A 19,324-nucleotide genomic window follows, 5' to 3' on the forward strand; every position below is an offset into this window, starting at 1 on the left:
GAATATTATGAATTTTGCTTCTGCTTTGTATGTTTTAGCATTGGTTAAATGCATCTAGGACAAACATCTCTATAATACAAAGTAGGGGGGGTGTGCATTATTATATTGTTTTCGTGAATACAAATGATACTAGTTTCACCTTTGAGTAAAAGTTTAAAACAGCTAAGAAACAATAATCTTGAGTAAAAAACAATAAATGAGTAAAAATTGCTCATTTACTATGTGTTTTCCTTATGGCTTTAACATAATTATTTTCATATCTGTATCAACTAAGAGATTTAAAAAATTTTGTTGATGGTTTATGGGTAAATAGTAGTATAATTTAAGATCTGATAAATTTTTTTTTCATTGGGCCTATTTAAAAGATAAAGTGATACATTCTATCCCAAATTTTCCTAATCAGGTTTCCTTATGTTTCTTATCTTATACTAGTATCTTTTTTATAGTATTGATCCATTATAGCAGTATTTTATACAGGGAACATGCATATATGTTATGGATATTTTGTATATTACTAAGTGAATCTTTTTTTCAACCATTTTATAGTCTACAACTATTTACAAGAATATATACTTTAAATGAATATTTTAGGCTTCTAAAATTTAGAATAAAATAATATTAAAATCTTGGAAATGTTTCAGAGGCATAGCTCTTAGAATTTTGTATCTTTTAGTAATTTCTTTCATAGTTAAGATGCATATTCAGTTTATTTGCTGCTTTATAAATATTTCCTAGTTAACACTTTTCCTTAAAAGTAATGTTTTTATGTAATTGCACATAGTATAATTATTACCTTAGTATCACATAATTACACAATTTTATGGCTTTATTAGTATTAAGAATATTATAACACAAATTTTAAGGTCTAGTCTCAGATCTTATATAAGATTAGAATTTATAAGTAATTAGTTTATGTATCAATCTTACTATTTTATATTAATTTATAAAATTAAATATGTATGTATTTGATTTTCCTCAAATTAAATTTTTAATTTTCAAGGCTCTGAATTTCATATTTATTTAAAATATTTTTATTCCTATGAATTAAATTGTGTGCACTATTTATGGTGACTATTTGGAAACTGCATAGGTGTATGATTTGTCTTTGAACTGTTCTTATTTATTTGGTTATCAATAAAATTATGTTCTCTGATCATTATGTGCATGCTAAAGAGGTGTGTATCAAACTTGCATTAATTTTCAGTGACTTCATGGATTGCATTTTTATGACCTCCTACCTTCATCTATTTGATGGTGAATTTGATATTATGATAATATATCACAAAATGTAAAGTCACTGCATTTAGTGTAAAAGCAGTCATTTCTAATATCTCTGCTTGCAGCACTTTATTGGAGATTATTCTCCCCAACAACTCCAGTCTCTCACACTTCCTTTTTTGCTTAACAGAACATGTGTAATCTGGAAAGACACAGATAAATATTCCTGATGAAGCAGAGTTGGCGAAACTTGGATAGCTTGAAATAGCCCATTTTCACAGAAGATTATTGTTTCTCAGCTGTTTTTCCATGTACAGATTCTGAATATAGGGTTCAATAGAATAAGTGACTACAAAGCACAGTTTTCTCAATGTTGAAATTAGATGCTAATCCATTCATTAATTGTGGGTTGCCGCTAATTTTTTATAAAATGATTTATTTTCAGGTAGGATTGGAATAGGCTATTTAGAGCTTGCTATATATCTTTTTAAAGCAAAGACCAATATTTATTTAATAGTCACACCTCACAATCTTGATATGCTTGATATATATAAAATAGATATAAGGTGGAAAAATTACAGAAAAAAAGGAAAAAATTAAGAATACAGAAAAATGTGCTTGAATATAGGAAAAAAAATAAAAGAAGCTTTAAGATGACCATGAAATCTTTGACCAAGCTATTTAATTTGAATTCTACCCACCATATTACTTTCTATACTACATTTCTTCTACTTTTTTAAAATAGCATTTGTCCCTTAAATTTCTATTATATTGATTGTTTCATATGTGTGTTTTATCACTAGAGGTAAGCTCTACAATGATGTGAATCTTTGTATGCGTGTTCCTTTGCATATATCTATTATGTAGAAAGATGATTTGTGTTTTTATTGGTTTATTTGTGGTTTCAGCCACAGATTTAGTTATGATTGTTGCTTGTTCAATGATAATATTTTTTTGGTGAATTCCCTAAGGGCCTGTTTTACCCGCTGGTTTCTTAAGGTGTAAATAAAGGGATTCAGCATGGGAGCAATAGAGGTATTAAGTACTGCTACACCTTTGCTCAAAACCACACCTTCTTTTGCAGACGTTTTTACATACATAAAAATGCCCATAAGAAATAGAAACCACAATCGAATGGGAGGAACAAGTTGAAAAAACCTTTTTCCTTTGCTGGGCAGAGGGGATCTTCAAAATTGTTTTAAGGATGAGTGTGTAGGAGAGAAACACCAAGGCCAAAGTTACAATGAGTGTGAATACTGCTAACCAAAATGCCAGAAGCTCTAGAAACTGTGTGTCTGTGCAAGCAATCAGCAGCATAGGGGAAGAGTCACAGATGAAATGGTCAATAGTGTTGGAGTCACAAAAATCCAGTTGGAGGCCCATAATTACTGAGGGAAAAATAATGAGAAAACCAGCCAGCCAGCAGCTGATTACGAGCCAATTACAGACTTTGTTACTCAAGATGGTTGTGTAATGTAGAGGTTTGCAGATAGCCGCATAGCAATCATAAGACATGACAGCCAGAAGAAAAAATTCTGTTGATCCCAGAAGAATTTAAAAAAATACTGGGCCATGCAAGCATTATAGGAAATGGTTGTGTCTCCTGTTGCAATGTTGATCAGAAATCTAGGAATGCAGACTGTTGTAAATGAAATTTCTAAGAAAGAGAAATTCCTGAGGAAGAAGTACCTGGGAGTTTTCAAATGAATATTTGACAGTGTGACAGTGTAAACATAATGATGGCCATGTTTTCACTTACACTCAATAAGTGTGTGATCAACAGAAAGAAGAATATCGCAACTTGTAACTCTGGGTCATCTGTAAGTCCCAGAAGAATGAATTCTCTAATTGATGCCATATTTGGCATGGCTTAGTTCTGAATTCTGATAGGTCTGTAGATAAAAAGAAGAGTGAATGTCAATACATGATTTGATTTCAGATACACTAGGATTGCTCTTACTCAGCGTCAAGAACTTTAATAGACCCATTCAACAAGAAGTGGCAGAATATCCATTAGAATACAAGTTCATGTCAGAATTTATTTAGTAGTGAAAATATTAATTTGTGTTTTATTACTTTAAAAAACATTTAAATTTTATCTTTGATAATTCTCTGCTGTATAGTTTTGATTACTTAATGTACAGAAAGGTTTTTTATAGTTATAAAATAGGAAATAATAAATATTTTGCTTGCTTTGTTCTGTTTGTGGAATATTGAACAAGTTATCAAAATACATAGTAATTTTGAAAACTTAAAGGCCATAAAACACAAATGTTAATATTGTCTTTAGAAAACAGACTTTTGGCTGGGCGTGGTGGCTCACGCCTGTAATCCCAGCACTTTGGGAGGCTGAGGTGGGTGGATCACGAGGTCAGGAGTTCGAGACCAGCCTGACCAACACAGTGAAACCCCGTCTCTACTGGAAAAAAAAAACACACACACACACAGAAAAATTAGCCAGGCGTGGTGGTGTGTGCCTGTAATCCCAGCTACTCGGGAGGCTCAGGCAGGAGAATGGCATGAACCCAGGAGGCAGAGTTTACAGTGAGCCGAGATCTCACCACTGCACTCCAGCCTGGGTGATAGAGCCGTCTTAAAGAAAAAAAAAAAAAAAAAAGAAAAGAAAAGAAAATATTTTGAGTTGTAATTCAATTTAGAAAATGAGCCTTGATTTCTTTTCATAGCAAAAACAAACAAACAAAAAAACACAGAAAAATACTATACTTATGGGAAATTAATTGAACTCCATCTCCTCTTGCTTTAGGCAAAACTGATCCTCTTAGCTCCTTTCTGATTGAAGTTGACATAAACACAATGCCGACCTTTATTAATGAAGAAGATCACAGTATAAAAGTCCCAATTGGACTTTTTAAATATAGTCAATCAATGCAGTGTTTGTTTTAGTTCTATGGACCAAACTCTGCATGCATGCATCAGTTATTCTGAATTAGTACATTTTGATTGATATAGGTACCTGTAGCGGTCTATGCCAACAAAATAGGAATTTCAGTGAAGTACATAATCAACATCCCAAATATGAATTGCTCAGCATCATCTGCTGCTACCAGTACTAGGAATAGATAAATCATCTTGACCAATTTGGAGTGAACCATGAGAATAATCTGATTTAATGAACAAAGTCAAAGTGTGAGGTATTAGGAAGGGTAAAGATGATATTGAAATGCGGTCATGCATCCTGGGTCTTGCATCCCTGCAATAAGTCATACCGGCTGAGGTTTATCTAAGAAAATGATGTCTAACTCCTTCGTTAAGCAGGTATTTGTATGCTTCTGAACTAAGCTGTGACGAATTTAAAGAGACTCGGAGATCTATGTTGAAGTTTAAACTACATCCGTGAGGTTTTGTTCTCTTATGACATCTGTCTCATTTTTATAGACAATTTGATGTAAAATGTGGTGTCAAAGGTTCCTGGATAGGTACTTGGCTGTTGAATATTGTGACATACTTTTCTGTCATACAACACAAAGTTATTTTCATGCTCTTGACGGGATTGTCTTTAAATTTCAAATTCAAATGGGCATCTTTGATGCTTCAAGGATATCTGGTGACCAGTTGAAAATCATGCTGTGGGGACCCTGTGATTCCCTGTACAAAATGTAAGGAGCTCCTTCAAACAGAGGGGCTAGGATGCTAGTGATGCCCTTGATTAAGCAGCTAGCTACCTGGCTGGCCACATGTTAACATGATAAAAGATGCTCAGGCGATTTCTCAATTTCTCTGCTAAGATTGTTCTGGGACATTGTTTTCATCATCTTTGATTAGAGCAGGTATACCAGATAACATGCAAACAGACACAGGATGTGACTCCTCAGGATTAAGAAAACATCCATGCTAAATAACTAAGATCTCAGAAAAGGAAGTAATGATGATGGTGTTAATTTCAGTAAGTTTAAATAAATGTAATGCATACCAAAAAACAAAAAGACTTGGAGAGACAAAACAATACAAGCATTGATAATAAAAACTAAAAAAAAAAAGAATTGACAAAATGCCTTCATGGTACATTTCAAAAAGAGTAGCTGTCAAGAGTTCTGCGATTTAGGAAGATGAATTAACAACATGAAAAAAGAAGAAATACACTCTTATGTTAGTCCTTGATAGATTCAAGTCATGGTTTAAATAAGAGAAACATAATGTTTTAGCTAGAAAAGGGTCAGTTTTACACCTTTTATCAAACTAATTCATTTTTGTACAGCTGTTCAATTATTAAATTTTTGAAGATTTTTTCCAGATGCCCCCTTGTTGTAAACCATCTGTTTCTCAACCTAAAAGCCACTCTCGGTGAGGATGAGAAAATGCAGTTGGCATATTTTGAAAAATTTTTTTTTGCATTTAAATGTCAACTGTTTCATATTTTCTCTGACATTGCTCAGTGATACAAGCTTTCCAAAAAGCTTTTTTTCTCTAAAAGAAATAGAAAGGCACATTTTGTGTGTTTTTGGATACAGTGTTAGAGTGGAGGTTGTTTTTGAGGGAAATATAATAAGACCCTCCCTGGAGACAGAAAAACTAGTGTATCCACAACGCTATTAATTTTGGCAACATTTTAATTGGGTTCTCTTGGGAGACATTAAATATTGGAAGAATATAGAATTTTGCATATAATGTTAAACTTTGCAAGACATAAAGGGAAAGACTGACAAAATAATGATCTCTTGACTGGTTTTTAAAATTATCATTCTGATTTTTTTTCAACTGAAAAGAGATTCACGTTGGCTCTGTAGTAGATATCTATGAGAAAATATGAATTAGGAGGTTGGAATGTACAGCAACTGGGGCTTAAACAAAATCCCAATCTGAAGATTCTATAGCACAAGTAAAGATAAAGAAATAATTTTCTCTATGGAGAAAACCAAGCATTTTTATTTGAGTGACTTAGTGAAATGTTACAGATTTCTTAAATGCTTAGCATTTGTGGATTTAGAGAGAATAGATAAAATGTGTGACCCAAGATTTAGCATTTTATAGTTTACTTTAGTTAGGTCATTAGCATAATGCATTCTAGGCTTCATTTAATGGCGATGTGGGAATGCCAGATCGTAAGGTCCGTGCTCTACCATGATAATTAAAGCTAAAACAGTACATGTTACCTTGAATAATAGGAAATATGTATGGGTATGTAAGTCATAATTATGGTAAGCAACACTCTCAGATTATTAGACAGTGGTTAACACTAGATGAAACCGAATAGCCCGAGTCTACCTGGAGAAGCTGTCTAATTCTTATACCGTTATTAGCCACATAATACCTGACCTCTGAGCAGTGTATTCACTCAGTGTAAATATTCAACTAAATGTTATGTTTTGCTTTCTTCTCATTTATTTTCTTGTTTCTTTTTAAAAAAGCTCACTTTAAAGAAAACATACAGAACGAATCTGTGAAAAACATACACTTGGAAAGAGTATTTTTGTCCATTATTTAAAGGTCACTGCTTCATGAACAATTCAAAAAAGAAAAAAAGGCTGAATTGGCCATCATGAAAATTAAAAAGTTTTGCTTTGGGTGACAGAAAATAACAGATTGGGAAGTTAAATAATCAGTCTCTCCACTGAAGAAGACATTAAGCTGGCAAAACTGAGAGAAGTTAATTTTTTGGAACTCTGGAATCTAATAAAAAACAAAGCAACAAGAGGAGTGCTTAATGAAGAAAAAGGTAGCTACATTTTGGTAAGAAAACATTGTGGTGTTGCATTTACTTACCTAATATCCCCCATTTCCCAGCAAAGTGGCAGCCATGGGGACAGAAACCTGCTTTCCTGGTGTGGCTTGCTGATGCAAGAGGGCTAACACAAAATGTTCTTAAAATACTGCATTGTAATGAGAACACATGGACACAGGGAGGGAACATCACACACCAGGGCCTGTCCAGGGATGGGGAGAAATCCACAGAAGGCTTCAATAGCAGATTTTAGCAAGCAAAAGTTTTGCTCTGGAAAGATTTATACTAATTTTCATTTATTTCCACTTATTAACGATTATAATGAACTTCATCAGATAAATTTTGACTAAGAGGATAGAATTTTCCTAACTCTGTTATTTGCCTGATATCTATTAGTGTCTATATCTATCTATAGATATCTATAACTATTAATTATATATGACATATACATTCTATATACATATATACATATGTGTACATATGCTTATAATGATATATACATATATGTACATATGTAAATAGAATGTATATATCATATAATACATATATACATATGTGTACATATAAGGTATATATCATATATAATACATATGTATTATAGTCTTACAAAAAGGCTTGCATTTTTTCATTTTCTTTGTAAATTGTGTGTTATAGTAAGGAATTTGTAAACAAAATAATCATAATTTTAGTTTTCTGTTGCTATTGTTAGAATTTGAAAAAACATGTAAGTCATTCCATGAAAGCAGAAAGGTAAGAAGTACGTGATTGTTAAAGACAGCCTCTTCTTTGACCAATAATGAAAACTATTTGCCAAGGAATTAGATTTTCTACAGTCATTTACATTAATCAAGATAATCAGACCAGGCTGAAAATCAAGGTGGCAATACCAAATCCGCCTACCTTATACCTAGTCAGACTCACAGCTACTGAGTCCCAATAATTAATTTTATTAATGACACATTGATTTTGAGGGACTCAGTAACTATAGGTAGTAGGCCTGAACTCATTTTTTTGCAGTTCTCAAAGGCCTCCAAAAGTCATTTGCTTGGATGGGGGAAGATGTTGAAACTGTGCAAGAGACAATGAAAAGATGAAGGCAGTATCACAGGTTTGGCAATAAAGGAAAACTAACATATAAATAATTTATCTCTTCATTTATAGAAAACTCGTTAGAAGTCAGGTAGCAGTCAAAGGACATGGCAGCCAGAAGGTAAAATTCGGTCACCGCCAAGAAGATGAAAAAAATAGCTGAGACACATAACCATTATAGAAATGGTTATGTCTCCAGTCACGATGGTGACAAGGAATCTGGGACTGCAGACAGACATGAATGACATTTCCAGGAATGAGAAGTTCTGAAGGAAGAAATACATGGGAGTCTGCAGATGGGGATCTGAAAGGGTGAGAGAGTGATAAAGATCAGATTCCCAGTCCCACTTAGCATGTAGGTAACAAGAAATATGAAAAGCACAACCTGCCACTGTGGGTCACTTGTCAATCCAAGAAGAATAAAGTCTATTACTGCCTTGCAATTTCTTATTACTTATTACTTTCTTTCTTTATTATGTTACTCTTTATTTTAGCTACAAAATAAATGAAGAAATAAGAAAGCTATAGCACCAGTAAAGACACTTAAACACACACACACACACAAACACGCATTTTAAGAGCATCATTGTTATCTTTTCTTTTACAATAAAATGATTTTGTGGTACATAGACCCACAATATTTTTTAACAACTTTATTATTTATTATCTCACATATTAATTCATTATTTGTATATTTCTTTCATTACATTCTCATATATTACAATACAAATATCTCTCTTCTGAATATTCAACATACTTCCTGAAAATAAAATTAAGCCTCTTAGATTGAAACTTTTCAAATAACATTCTGAGAGTTCATTTGCCAGCATTTTTCAATACTTCGATATTCATTTCAATACTTTTTGATATTTTATTTTGCTTTCCCTTGATAGTTTTAATTTTTTAAAACTTTTGAATAAGCATGTATTTTACCTCCCCTATTTAAAAGTTTAGAGTTAAAAAAGTCAGCCCACTCCTTAATCTGGTAGAGTAGTCTGTCCCTAATAATGGTTTGCAGAGATATTTAATCTGGAAGTGGTTTTTACTCTAATTCTAATGTTGTAATGGAAGACATTCTAGTTTAGTTAATCATCTATGATAATCTCCTGTAAGACTGTAAAATGTACTCTTCTTGAATATGTTTTTATTTACCAGCTACCTATCATAAAGCTACTGTTTGTTATGTAAAGTAGTATTTTATTTAATTCTAACTGTATTTTAGTAAGCTGCAAGTGTTTTATTAATCCTATTTCTAGACCAATATAACATGAATTCACATTACTGTGTGTTCTTTTCTCCAGTGGTGATAAATTAGTTTGATACTCAAGATACATTTTAGATGAGGCAAGATTGTTTTTCCTTCATTTTTTTTCTTCTGATATCATCCTTGATGTTATGATGTTACTTCTTTGTTCAAGTTTAGTTATTTTCCACAAAAGCTTAAATGTGCTGCCACTTAGCATAATTTTTTAAAATACTTAAAGATCCGGATCCGGACAGCTTTTCTGAGTTTGTAAAGTCTCATCTGGTTCTGGTATTCTTCAGAGACTTTAGCACTTTCAAACGGAATATTTTCTCAGGATTAGATAATTTATTATGTGAATATATTTGTCACCGATTTTTACCTACAAGATTGCTAAGAGGGAGATATTTGCCCCTTCCTATTATCTATGTTCTTTGTGAACCCAGAGTTGCAGTTTCTTTTAGTCTCTTGCCTTTATATTATGGGTACTGACTTTCACCACATGAAAAATTCACACCGTGTAAAACTAAATACATAAGGTATATCTACTGTGTTAAAAATGCATCAAATTGTTTTGAATCTTGTGTAAAAACAATTATATTTTTTCTGATATTGATTATATTACAAACAACTGTATAGGATATCTCCACAAGAACACAAAATGTCATTCAGTACCATGAGTTGCAACTCATGCTATAAAGAAGAAACTTGAAACTTGTTGCTTAAAACTATAGGAATGTAATGGTTTTTAAATTTTCCTGCTATTTATATATTTTGATATTATGAAATGTCATAATTGTGTGGTTTAAACTCACTAATACTTAATATTGTACATAATTGAGATTACTTGTATAAAGCATAAGCATATACTATTAAGCAGAAAAATTATATTCCTGAAATAACAATTAAGAATATACATACTTTTAAGGTAAACATGACTGGATTAGTCAAAATGTCATTTCTAGTTGCTTTTTAAATTTACTTAAAGCTTCAGGATTTTTCAAAAAACCTCTGCGTATTGTTCTGTTTCTTCTTCCTTGCATTTCCTTGCATTTGTAACCAAATATTCAATATATGGACAGAAAATAAAAATCCCAGCAGTACCTCTACTATGTTCACAAGAAGGGTATGTGAACAGGTAAAATCCCAGGAGTACCTCTACTATGTTCACAAGAAGGGCACCCATTTCTGCACATCCAATCAAATTTCTCTAAGGGTCTGAAGTCATTGGATACTCTACCTATTTCTACTGAAGGAAGTATTATCCTGGCATTTAAAATGAAATAAATTATAGTTGAAGTAGAGGTGAAGGTAACATCTCCCCAAGCCTGATACGCAAGATCATATTTTGGGTGTGGTGATATTATTATTCAAACTGGCCATTATTCTGTTTCCTCTACATGGAGGATAGCCTGCAAAGCTTATTATTTAAGCTCTGTTTCCTCTAAATGGAGGAAACAGAATAATGGCTTGCTTATTCTATTAATATTCCTTTTACTATTCCTCTAAATGGAGAAAACAATAATGGCTAGCATATTCTATTTATGTTCCTATTAATATTCCTCTGAATGGAGGAAACAGAATAATGGCTGGCTTGAATAATAATATTACTAGCTCAGGATTTATTAAATGAATAAACAAAAGGAGATTAGTGTTCTCAAGACACTGGGAGCTAAACAATAGTCTGAATTAACACACATTTTAGAATAGAATACTTAGGTAATAGTGGCCTAAAAACAAAGCAGAAGATATAGGAAGATTTACAGATTCATAAATATCTTATAACTTTACAATGAGAAGAAACTTAATAGTGGAGTACTAGATATTGGCAGCCTCTAGATGACACAGACTATGCTGTGAACAAGTAGGTCTATCTTTAATCTTAAGGAAAATGTCAAAAATTCATTGTGATGTTCTAGACTTAGGCCAAGGTTCTCATTACACTGAATCAAATGTCAAGATTGTCTTTAAGGTTTTATGTTTTCCCACTGATTGAAAATGTAGAAAATATGATTATAATAAAAATTACTGCTTATTTATTAGATAACTTTTAACATATTTATTACGTATTGAGCTCACTCTTGGGTAATAGAACGCAGTCATGATAAAGTTAGCCGCTTGCATAGCTTTTACATCTTCTGGAATACCGTTAGAAGGCTACATTATTTGTTAAATCTCATAATCCCTTCTTCCTATTTCCAGTCAACAATTTTCCCACAGATGCCAATTCACTATCCTCTGCTTTGATATAAAAAGACATTTATAATATCCCTTTTACACTAGTTATTTTGAGACATATTTAGTTGATATTTAATCCAAGAACTCCATCAAACTTACAAGTATTTTAAATTAAATCAGAACTAAGATTATTTAATGGTCATAAGATGTTAGATACTTCTTAAAGATTTTAAGAGGTTTAATGTTTGTAAAATAAAGTTACAACAAAACTATTAAAGGTATATAATTAAATAATACAGATGGCATATGAAGAAAAAATTGTTAAAGTATAACAGCTACTTTAAGTTTGAAGTATATAATATTTAATTAGCCATGATTAAAGCCAAGAACTTGAGAAAACATTGTAAGTATGCTTTAATAAAGAGGTTGTTATAATATTATTTATTATAGGAAGATGGTTACTTGCAGATCAAAATACTACTTTAAAGTGTACATTTAGTAGCATGATATAAAGAAAGATTGGAAAATTGGTTTAATGTGCATAGTGAACAAAAAATAAATTGAGGTGTAGGGTGGGTACACTTTTTAGTCGATGACCTAATATAACCCTTTCTATTCTGAATTTTGAGTATAGAGGATGATGCCACAGTGTTTGTGATGGCAGCAGCTGCTGTCCTCAAGCCAGCTGCAGCAGGGAGGCGCCACAGCGGCCTGCACGCTCAGTGGAGCCGGCGGGAGTCCAGGACAAGTGACAGCCCCGCTCATTCCGAGTTGGGGCAGGAGCTTCCCGGGTGCCCGCCTAAACCAGGGTTGTAGACCTGGGACTCTGGCTCCACGGAGCAGGCAGGAGCCCGGTCCCTCAGCGCGGCTGTAGCCGTCCAAACCTGGGCTGCACGCCCAGCAATCCCCGCACTCTTGGGTGGCCTGGGAAGGCTCTCTTTGCCTTTGCAGGCTCGGAGGTGCCTGCTCCTGCTGCCTGTCCTCTCCCCGCTCCTAATGCCCGCTCAGATCTCGGAGTGGTGCTGGGGCTGACCCAGGCGCTGTCACAGTCTGGCCGGGTATGCTCATGCTGGGGGCACTGCTGACATGCCAGCCCCCAGTGGACTGGGCCCCCTCTGGACTTTGGGTGCAGAGTAGCACAGGAGGAGAAGCTGAGGGGTGGTGGGGGCGTCTGGGTGCCCCTTGGTGCCAGCAGTCTGGGTGCCATGGATAGCTACTGTAGGCAGACAGGCTACTGGGAGGAAGGGGGTGGTGCCCCTGTAAGGCCCCACCTTCAGGCCAGGGATGGCCTGAAGACTGGGCACCGGGCTGTCAGTCCTGTAGACGGCAGACTGGAGTGGGAACTTGTCGTGCCTCTTCTGCTGCTGATGGCTGCCCATGGACCAATCTGCATGTACTTCCTCTCCTCTGGGGTCCATAAAAGCCCCGGGCTCAGCCAGAATGGGGCAGAGGATGGAGAGGGTGGCCAGAGGACTGGTTGAAGTGAGGAGCTACCCTCTCTGCTGATAGCTGGAGATGACTAGAGGACCAGCTGAAGGGAGGAGCTACCCACTCTGCTGAGAGCTGCAGAGACCACTAGACTACCTGACGGCAGAGAGGAGCCTCCCAATTCAGGGCCTCCTCTCTGCTGAGAGCTGAACTCTGGATGAGACAACCTGCCTACAGAGAGGAGCTGCCCCCTGCTGGTCTCCTCTGAGCTGTTCTATCACTCAATAAAGCTTCTCTTCATCTTGCTCACCCTCCACTTGTATGCCTACCTCATTCTCCTGGACTCACGGCAAGAACTCAGGCAAAGGTGCCACTAGCCACAGAGGTTTCCAGCCAGAAAAGTGACACCCTAAAGATCCCATTACATTTAGTTTTTAGGACTTTTGGCAGGCAGTTATTTTAAAAAGTCATACATAATTCTAATATAAATTATAAAAACTAGTAATTAAATAAATTACATTTAAAATTAATATAATTCAAAACTCATTAATTCTCAGATTTAATGACAGTAAATTTATAGAAAAAGAGTTCGCAGATTGAAATACAATTCCATTTGTCAAACTGCGGTTGAATTGCAAAAATAAATTGCTTATGAACACAAGTTTGGTAAAAGTCAATAAAATATTGCATGAAAATCAATTGGTATATAGAATTGGCACTAAAATTTATAATTATGTCAGGTTTTTATTTTTTGGAGGACTGGTTGTTAAACATTACACAGCATATCCTTTCTCTCTGCCCACATGCACTGAAGGATCTGGCCTTTATTGAGCATCACATTGCTTGAGCCATATCCACATCAATAGATGCAAAGCAAATTCAGATTTGCATAGAATATGCTAAGCAACTACCAGAAAAATAAAAAGCTTTGTAAAGCAATGAGAAATAAAAATGTAATTTTTGATTAGCTGGAATATTTAGCTCTATGATGCCTAAAGGAGTCCAGTATTCTTATCAATTCTAACTGAACTTATTACCAGTTTAACAAAACACTTCGTATAAGCAGATGTAGTAAATCATTTTGCTCAGATACACAGATGCAAATATCATATGGCTATTTTAGACATTTAGACATTCATACTCTCTCTCAGATCGAATGTGTTAGTCTTCGTTCATCTGCTTTTGATTACATATAACCTTGTTTCTACAAACACTTGTTTGAATAACTCATTTTTTAAACGGGGGAGAAAAGAGAACCCAAGAACTAGGAATTTGAACACATATTAAGGAAAAGTGATCTGATAGTAAATTAAATGATTTCATGGGTTCATGCATTGTTTGTGGAAGAAGATAGGAAAAAAGCAAATTGATAAATACTAAACACATTTTTATTCTTACAAGTGTATAACTACCATTAAGAACCTCTTATAGGAAAAGTTTATATCAAGGTGCAGACAGTGTAAACATACTTAATCCCATACTCTGCATTGACCATAAAAATATCAAAATGTTTTAAAAAGAATGCAACCATATAAATACAGTCGAGAGCGTCATTAGTATACTAGAAATTTTAAGAACCACTTGGGAGATAGAAAGCACAGGGGTTTAAAGGGCTAGTAAAATCAAAAGAGAGAAAGGCAAGCCAGATTCTTTTCAAAGGAGCTGCAGGTAAACTCCTGACCCAGCATGAGTAAATTAACAGAAAGAAATGGGCTATCATCAGTGTAGTTCATTAAGGGTGCTTTGTGGTAAGAGTACTGGGGCCTAACAGAAATATCAGAACCGGTTTTGAAGTACTTTTGGCATTTGAGCCAAGAAAAGACATCGAGCAAGATATTTTATAATATTAAAGAATGGAATTCACACTGAGGACATAGAATGCCAATGTACCAAATAGCATATGTAAACATTTATAATGCAAAAACCAAATGAGATTAAAGGAGAAATATAAATATACTAGAGGTAGGAGACTTCACCTCACAGAAGAACTTATTTCGGTACAGTGTGCTAATGCACTGGGATAAATAATTTTTCAGATTAGCTTGATGGTAATTTTTTTTTTAAGTTTTTTTCTTGGTGATCAAAGGGAAAGTCTTTCAATGATTGTTTAAAACTAAATTCTGCAGCTTGGCCAACATAGTGAAACCATATCTCTACTAAACTACAAAAAATTAGCTGGGTGTGGTGGCAGGTGCCTGTAATCCCAGCTACTCAGAAGGCTGAGGCAGGAGAATCACTTGAACCCAAGAGGCAGAGGTTGCAGTGAGCCGAGTTCGCACCATTGCACTCCAGCCCGGGCAACAGCGTGAGACTCCATCTCAAAAAACAAACAAACAAACAAACAAGAAAACACAACACCTAAATGTTCTCAGCATGTAAATATAAATGGGTTATCAAGCCAAGTGAGGTCAAAATGGGATAGAAGAAAAAATCCTGAAGGAAAAATAGTTGAATATATTAATGGTACTGGATGGAGATATAGAACAATGTCAGTATTATGTTACAGATAAGTTTCCATTTCAAGTTCAGGCTATACATTTCTTTGTGACTAAAATTTATTTGAAAAACATTTTTTGATCAAGTTCTGAAAGGACTGTTTTACCTGCTGGTTCCTTAGGGAGTAAATAAAAGGATTTAACACTGGGGCAACAGAGGTATTGAGCACCGCTACACCCTTGGTCAAAGCCACTCCTTCTTTTGCTGACGTTTTGACATACATGAAAATGCAGCTTCCATAAGAAACGGAGACAACAATCATGTGTGAAGAACAAGTGGAAAAGGCCTTTTTCCTTTGTTCAGCAGAAGGAAGTCTCAGAATTGTCTTAAGGATGAATACATAGGAAAGAGTCACTAATGTTAAGGTTACCATGAGAGTGAATATGGCCAGGAAAAATCCCATGAACTCTAGAAAGGCTGTGTCTGTGCAGGAGATCAGTAGCATAGGAGAGGAATCACAGGTAAAGTGATCAATGATGTTGGAGTCACAGAAATCCAGTTGAAGCCCCATGATCACAGGTGGAAAGATAATGAGAAATCCAGCTAGCCAAGAGCTAATTACAAGCTGGATGCAGACTCTGCTGTTCATTATTGTTGTGTAGTGCAGTGGCTTACAGATAGCAACATAACGATCATAGGACATAGCAGTCAAAAGGAAAAATTCTGTTGAACCGAGGAGTATAAAGAAAAACACCTGGGCCATGCAAGAATTATAAGAAATGGTCATATCCCCTGTTATGATGCTGACCAGAAGCCTAGGAATACAAACTGTTGTGAATGAGATTTCTAGAAAGGAGAAATTCCTAAGGAAAAAGTACATGGGCGTTTTTAGGTGCACATCTATCAAAGTGAGGGTAATAATTGTCAGGTTCCCAGTTATACTCAGTATATATGTAAAAAATAGAAATATAAAAATCAAAACATTTAGCTTTGGGTCATCTGTGAATCCCAGAAGAATGAACTGTTTCACAGATGTGTAATTTCTCATTGCTTATTGTTGACTGCTACCAGGTCTATAAAGGAAAACAAGAAACAATGATTTAGTGAGTTCAAGGTTACATTTTATCACATCTGCTGGGTTAGAAATCATATAAGGCCTATAATAAACCAAAAGAAAAATCAGCCAACCAAGTTATACTGAATTATAACAATATGTGTTAACCATAACAAAAACAAATCTATGTCTGGTACTTGCCTTGCTGGTCACTAGCCATTTAATATTGAGTGTGTTACTTGATAGATTTAATAAATAAGAAAAATATGCTTACCAACTGTGTTTTACTTTCTCTTAAAAAAATTGATTGGCTGGGTACAATGGCTCACACCTGTAATCTCAGCACTATGGAAGGCCGAGGCAGGCAGATCACTTGAGGCCAGGAGTTCAAGACCAGCCTGGCCAACATGGTGAAACCCTGTTTCTACTAAAAATATAAAAATCAGCCTGGCATGGTGGCAGGTGCCTGTAATCCCAGTTACTTGGGAGGCTGAGGCAGGAGAATCATTTGAACCCAGGAGACGGAGGTTGCAGTGAGCCAAGATTGTACCACTGCACTCCAGCCTGGGTGACACAGCAAGACTCCATCTCAAAAAGAAAAAAAAAATTTGATCATATGTATACGAAAACTAGAAACATAAAAAACATCAAAATGTGAAATATTCTTTTGTTATTATTAAGATACTATACCAAGGATCACATGTCCTGATTGTCTGAAAATAAAACATTTTGAAGTGTTTTTAAAAGTTATTTTCCATAATATTTCAAGATATTTAATTTCAGTCTTGCCTAGAGAATTAATAATTTATAAATAAATCAGGACCATCAAACTAATATTTCTATAATCCTAAAATACCAACAGAATTTTTCAAAGTTTTTTCTTTCTAATTAAATATTATTCTATAGAAGATATTCTAACAGCCAAAGTTAAGTCATCTAAGTTATAAATTAATTAGAAAAATGGAAAAAATGAGGCAAGTAATTGAAAATATACTTACAATAATATAATTCCACATGGCAGCAGTTTAACTACTAAAACCCAAATGCTATGTGGTTTTACTTTAACTGGCATCAGTGTTTGATGCTTTACTTTGGGAACATTTCATAAGCTTCACAACTCGTTTCTGCCTTTAATTTTCTTACATAATAACATACTTATATAACGAGGAGATGGAATTTGGAAAGATGAACCTGGTTATGTACAGTGGGATGGAACATAATGTAGGAATAAGTCCAGCTGAAAATTCTGTTTTCTCTTCCAGAAGTAGGAGAGGCCCTGATAGGTGACATAGTCCCAGTTGATGTTCAGAGGTGCTACAACCAGTAAAGTATCCAAAAGGTCCTGCAGCTGGAGATCCAGGAAAGAGCTGACAATACGGTGAAAAATCTGGGTGTCTCAATCAGTGGCAAAAGTCTGAAAGTCTGAAACTCACTGAGTAACAGTGTCTCTAGTACTAGTTTGTTGTTAGTAGTAAAGCTAGAGGCCATGGAAGTGGGAAAGGGCAGTAGCAAAATGGGCAGTTTGCATCTGGTTACAGCAGACTCTGGATGCAGACTGCTGACACTCCAGGAAAGATCAAGCTTTCCTGGAGTGTCAATCAATGAGACTCTCAGAAACAAAAAGAGGAAGAAAGGAGGGAAGGAGGGAAGGAGGGAAGGAGGGAGGCAGGAAAGGAGGGAGGCAGGGAAGGAGGGAGGCAGGGAGGAAGGGAGGGAGGAAGGAAGGAAGGAAGAAAGGAAGGAAGGAAGGAAGCAAGCAAGGAAGGAAAGAAGGAAGGAAGGAAATGTGGATCCTTGTTAGAATCAGGACAATACTTACAGGGAAATCGGTAAACAGAGATGATGAAGTTGTGTATTTTACTTGTTAATTAAGTGAAGTTCTTAGATCATCAGAAGGAGAGGGTTCAAATCACAAGTAAGAATCCAAAAACACCACCAGTGGAAAAGATGAACTGCATGGCATATGAATGAAAACAGTTGGGACGGAACGTTGGGACGGAACTTTGGGACGGAATATCCTTGAAGTGTAAAAGGACTCTTCAACAAGGCATTCAGTATCTCTTTTTTCTCCCCAAAATTTCCGTGAAAATAACAATGTCCTGAGCCTGGATACTAGGAAAACTCTCTAATATAATATTTTAAGTGACTCTCAGTAACTCTTGTGAAAAAAAAGGTCTGTTGTTACTATTTTTTTTCCTTTCTTCACCTTCCCGCAGGAAAACTTGTTTTTTTAAAGTATTCTCCCAACACAGACTGTTTTTAGCAGCTTTTTTCTTTCTCCTTGAAAATATTCATAGGAGACTGTTGCAGTAAAACAGAATTAAAATGTCTCTGGAGAGAGATGGTAGTGATGAATGCACATAGAGGTTATGTTGAATAATTTTAATTAAGCATCCTTTGGAAATTATTATTTTTAATCTTTAAATGTTAGGGAAGTGTATAATGAAAACAACGGCAGTGAGGAAATAACAGTATTATAATTATTTTGGATGTATTGTCAACATAGTTTTATTTTAACCTGAAATAAATGTCTGCCAAGGTAATATAATTCAATTACATGTAAGCGTGTGAAGAAGCAGAAAATAGAACAAGAAAAGGACCCTAGGATATAAAATGTGCTATTTAAGTGTTTCATTTGTTAATAAAGAAAATATGGCATATTTTAACTAGTATATAGGCACACCATTAAGACACAGTAAAAATAGAAAGTATAATGTAAACATAAATCTCATGAAATTGATTATCTAAAGACTTCCTTAAGTATTGTTTCTTTCACATTAGAAAACAAAGAAAGCAAAGTTTATACAAGACAATTTGGACCTAGTACATTGTTTACAACTACTGAATTCATCCTCATTTTTAATCTTTTTCTTACAGTATGTTTGTTATGGATACTGGATTCAAATTATTTTCATTTTTAGGATTATATGTTTGTATTTACCTGGACTTGCTATAGGTGCTGAATCTATTAGAATGAAGGGAAAATATTGGAGGCTTA

At 34.8% G+C, this 19,324-nt stretch overlaps 2 protein-coding genes across 2 annotated transcripts; both read right to left on the reverse strand.

Moving 5' to 3' along the window:
- Positions 1-2,062: 2,062 nt before the first annotated feature.
- Positions 2,063-3,085, reverse strand: LOC105474386 (olfactory receptor 6C65-like). The gene is given in 4 exon segments (XM_071070688.1): positions 2,063-2,325; positions 2,327-2,774; positions 2,777-2,942; positions 2,945-3,085. Coding segments are annotated over 4 exon segments (942 nt in total). The 3' UTR covers positions 2,063-2,138.
- Positions 3,086-15,384: 12,299 nt separating this feature from the next.
- Positions 15,385-16,320, reverse strand: LOC105474387 (olfactory receptor 6C65-like). The gene has a single exon (XM_011729003.2). It carries the CDS (start codon positions 16,318-16,320, stop codon positions 15,385-15,387), a length of 936 nt encoding a protein of 311 aa, XP_011727305.2.
- Between the last annotated feature and the right edge of the window lie 3,004 nt (positions 16,321-19,324).

Source organism: Macaca nemestrina, chromosome 10 (assembly GCF_043159975.1).
Source record: "Macaca nemestrina isolate mMacNem1 chromosome 10, mMacNem.hap1, whole genome shotgun sequence".
In the NCBI taxonomy this organism is placed as follows: domain Eukaryota; kingdom Metazoa; phylum Chordata; class Mammalia; order Primates; family Cercopithecidae; genus Macaca; species Macaca nemestrina.

Bases quoted from the DNA above. Each gene is read 5' to 3' on its own strand.
- LOC105474387 (XM_011729003.2), bottom strand. From the start codon at position 16,320: ATGAGAAATTACACATCTGTGAAACAGTTCATTCTTCTGGGATTCACA.